Source organism: Beta vulgaris, chromosome 8 (genome assembly GCF_026745355.1).
Source record: "Beta vulgaris subsp. vulgaris cultivar EL10 chromosome 8, EL10.2, whole genome shotgun sequence".
In the NCBI taxonomy this organism is placed as follows: Eukaryota; Viridiplantae; Streptophyta; class Magnoliopsida; order Caryophyllales; family Amaranthaceae; genus Beta; species Beta vulgaris.
In genome coordinates, this window is record NC_079209.1 from 594,568 (window position 1) to 597,669 (window position 3,102).

General features: G+C 35.0%; 2 protein-coding genes across 2 annotated transcripts; one reads left to right on the plus strand and one right to left on the minus strand.

Moving 5' to 3' along the window:
* Positions 1 to 659: 659 nt before the first annotated feature.
* Positions 660 to 1,127, minus strand: LOC125492951 (uncharacterized). Its single transcript, XM_048635711.1, has one exon. The coding sequence runs from the start codon at positions 1,125 to 1,127 to the stop codon at positions 660 to 662; it is 468 nt and encodes a 155-aa protein (XP_048491668.1).
* Positions 1,128 to 2,745: 1,618 nt separating this feature from the next.
* Positions 2,746 to 3,102, plus strand: LOC104900666 (abscisic acid receptor PYL12). Its single transcript, XM_010688157.2, has one exon. It carries the CDS (start codon positions 2,746 to 2,748, stop codon positions 3,100 to 3,102), a length of 357 nt encoding a protein of 118 aa, XP_010686459.2.

Here is a 3,102-nt window from a genome sequence, read left to right on the forward strand (position 1 = left end):
TTAAACTGTTAATCTAAATGTTTGTGAACTCACCATTAGGGGCTGTTTGGGAGAGAATTTCCCCTTGCCATTCTCCATACACTCAAAGTGTCTGCCCGCAAACCCCATATCGAATTAACTTGCGAGAAGTTTTGGTATGATAGGGCTCTTCATCTAACCATCTATAATTAAAAAAAAAAGTGCGAAATCGCAATTGTCCTATTTGTGGTCAGTGTTCTAGCAACGTATCAATGCTGTCTTCCACCTATTTCTGCAAAATTGAAGTTGCCCTTAAATACTGATTCCCATGACTCTTGAGGAGATAGTCCACATGACGACGCTCGTATGGCCGTATCTATCCACTTTTGAAACCAATTAACAATACTTCATCTCAGCATATGCATATTGCCCAAATCCGAAACTACGCAATCTACCTTTTAAAAGGTATTACCGTGAGAGATGTGCATAGTATATATAAAGATATTTTTGTATACATCATGGTTGATTTGAAATTTCCCAATACACAAATTCGCTCAACTGTGAGAGTTTAAATGAAATATATTTTTGGGTGTATTATGTGTATGATATACTCGAATGTATGATAAATGCATTCAAAATCTTCCCTTTTTTTTTTTTTTTTTTTTTTTTTTTGATAAGGAGAGAAAACTTAGGAAGACCCTTCAATTAGGGGGCCAACCTAAAACATTATTGCGGATGAAAAGAGAAAAATCAATATCATAAGGAGGATAATTATAGGCGAGATCCGAGTGAGAGTGTCCCTGATGCGCCATAAGGTCCGCTGTCTTGTTTGCTTCCCGAAAACAATGATGAACCTGAAAATTATCAAATTTAAGCAGATTAGCATTGACATCTAAAATGATATTATTAATTTCCCAGGGGACTTTCCAGATTTTCCTAACAACATTAATAACAGCGAGATTATCGCCTTCAATCTCTAGATTAGAAATATTAAGCGACAAAGCCGCACTAAGGCCTTCCTTAAGACCCCAAGCTTCAGCTTGCAGGATAGAAATGTTAGGACCAGACTCAAAATCTCCCCATATTATTGGTAATTCGCTTGTAGTACAATAATAATGCACACCAGCTCTTTTCCATATTGGTAATGAATGTTGTTGCATATAGAGCATTTAGTACAGATTAAAACTAAAAAAAATTCAAGGTATGCAAACCTCTTCCAATTGATATATATTGGTATTAAAGTGGTAGAATTTAAAAGAGGTTTGAGTAGTATTTGTATTTTCCTTATCAATATAATCTTTTCTTTTTTTTGTGTGTCAAATGCAAACACATAGTTTTGTTTGGTACCAATATGAGGAGTACTATGTAACAAGCAACTTGTTCGATATCAAATCTACATATATCTGTTATATGCCTATTCAAGCTCATCATCACTTGACTAGCTTGATAAAACCCTAATCTCAAGAATGTTAAAAACATCCGTCAACGTTCTATTAACTTAAAATTCTCATGACAATATTTTAAATTTTATCTCACTAATCACTAATTTTAGAGATGGCAATGGCTAGGATCTGGATAAGGTCATCTAGGATCCAGATCCGTTTTTTAGGCAAGGATCCATATTCTACCCGGATCCACTGGGTAATAAGAATAAAGATCCTGATCCGTATGGATCCGAGTCCTAAACGGATCCTTGCCTCTTGTCTTCAGACTAACCTAATTTTCACAATAATTAAAGATTTTAAATAATAAAGTCATCTAATATTAACCAAAAAATACATTTAGATTTTGAAAAATAACCATTGCAAGTTGAAACTACTTACAACTACTCAATTATCAAACTGTAGATTAGTTATCAACCCAATTTTCGAACTTAATGTAAATTCGCACAAAAATCACACAATAATTAGAATAATAATCCGAAATTCAAGCCAAAATCCGTTTTACATGTAATAACTAATATTATAATATTATCAAAATATAATATCAATTATAATAATATTATAAAAATTGGGTAAACGAATCTGGATCTGGGTAATAATTTAGGACCTGGTCCATATTCGTTTTTTCAAAGAGGATCCAAATCTTATCCAGATCCATAGGGTCCAAAATTTGAGGATTCAGATTCCAGATCCATCAAAAATGAATCTGGATCCACGAATCCGGATAGGGTCCATTACCCACTGCCATCGCTAGTCACTATGATCAAATTTCATTAGGTCACACTAAGATCCAAATTTTTGGTGCATTTGATCTTAGATGAGATAAGACTTTTTTCAAATATCTTCCATGACTCTTTCATTCTCACCGACTTGATATTTTAGCAGCTTCATATACGCTTGTACTCCACTCCAATGTACTTTATGAAACAGGATGCTTTTTAAGATATTGCTCCATTAATATATAAATTTAGGGTACCGAGACGATCTCGCAATTCCGACTATAATATACATATATCATATATGCACCGCAAGTCCGCAATGTCTTTAACCGCTTCGTATAATCGTATGGGTCTCCTAGACCTGTTTTGCAACTATAAATACAACACATATTGTTACAATTTCAATCAAAAGTAGCACAAACTTTAGGACTTACAAATCAAACAAACAAAAAAAAAAGTTGCATCATATGACCATAATTATCCCCGAATTAGCCGCACCATCAAAAATAATAAATATCTTCATACCTTCAATGAAGTGTCATTTTAGCGTAGAACAAGCAATAAACGCACCACTTGAAATAGTATGGTCTATAATACGTCAATTCCACAACCCCAAAGCATACAAGATGTTTATTAGATCATCTTCTTCTCGTTCTTCGTTAAACACTCTAGGATCCTTCCGTAATATAATCCATTCCACCGGATTCCCGGCGACCACGAGCATCGAGAGGCTCGACGTGCTTAACGACGAGTTGCACGTTATGGTGTTTAGCCTCGTTGGTGGTGATCGTAGTCATCGCCTTGCTAACTACCAAGGAACCATTTCTCTATTAAGAGCGGGAAGGAGGACAATTGTTACGGAGACGTATAAAGTGGATGTACCTAAAGATAGTAACGAGGAGGATACTCGTTATTTTGTTGATACTATGGTAGGACTTGATCTTAAGTCTTTGGCTCGTATTGCCGAGCGTATCATTGTCTAG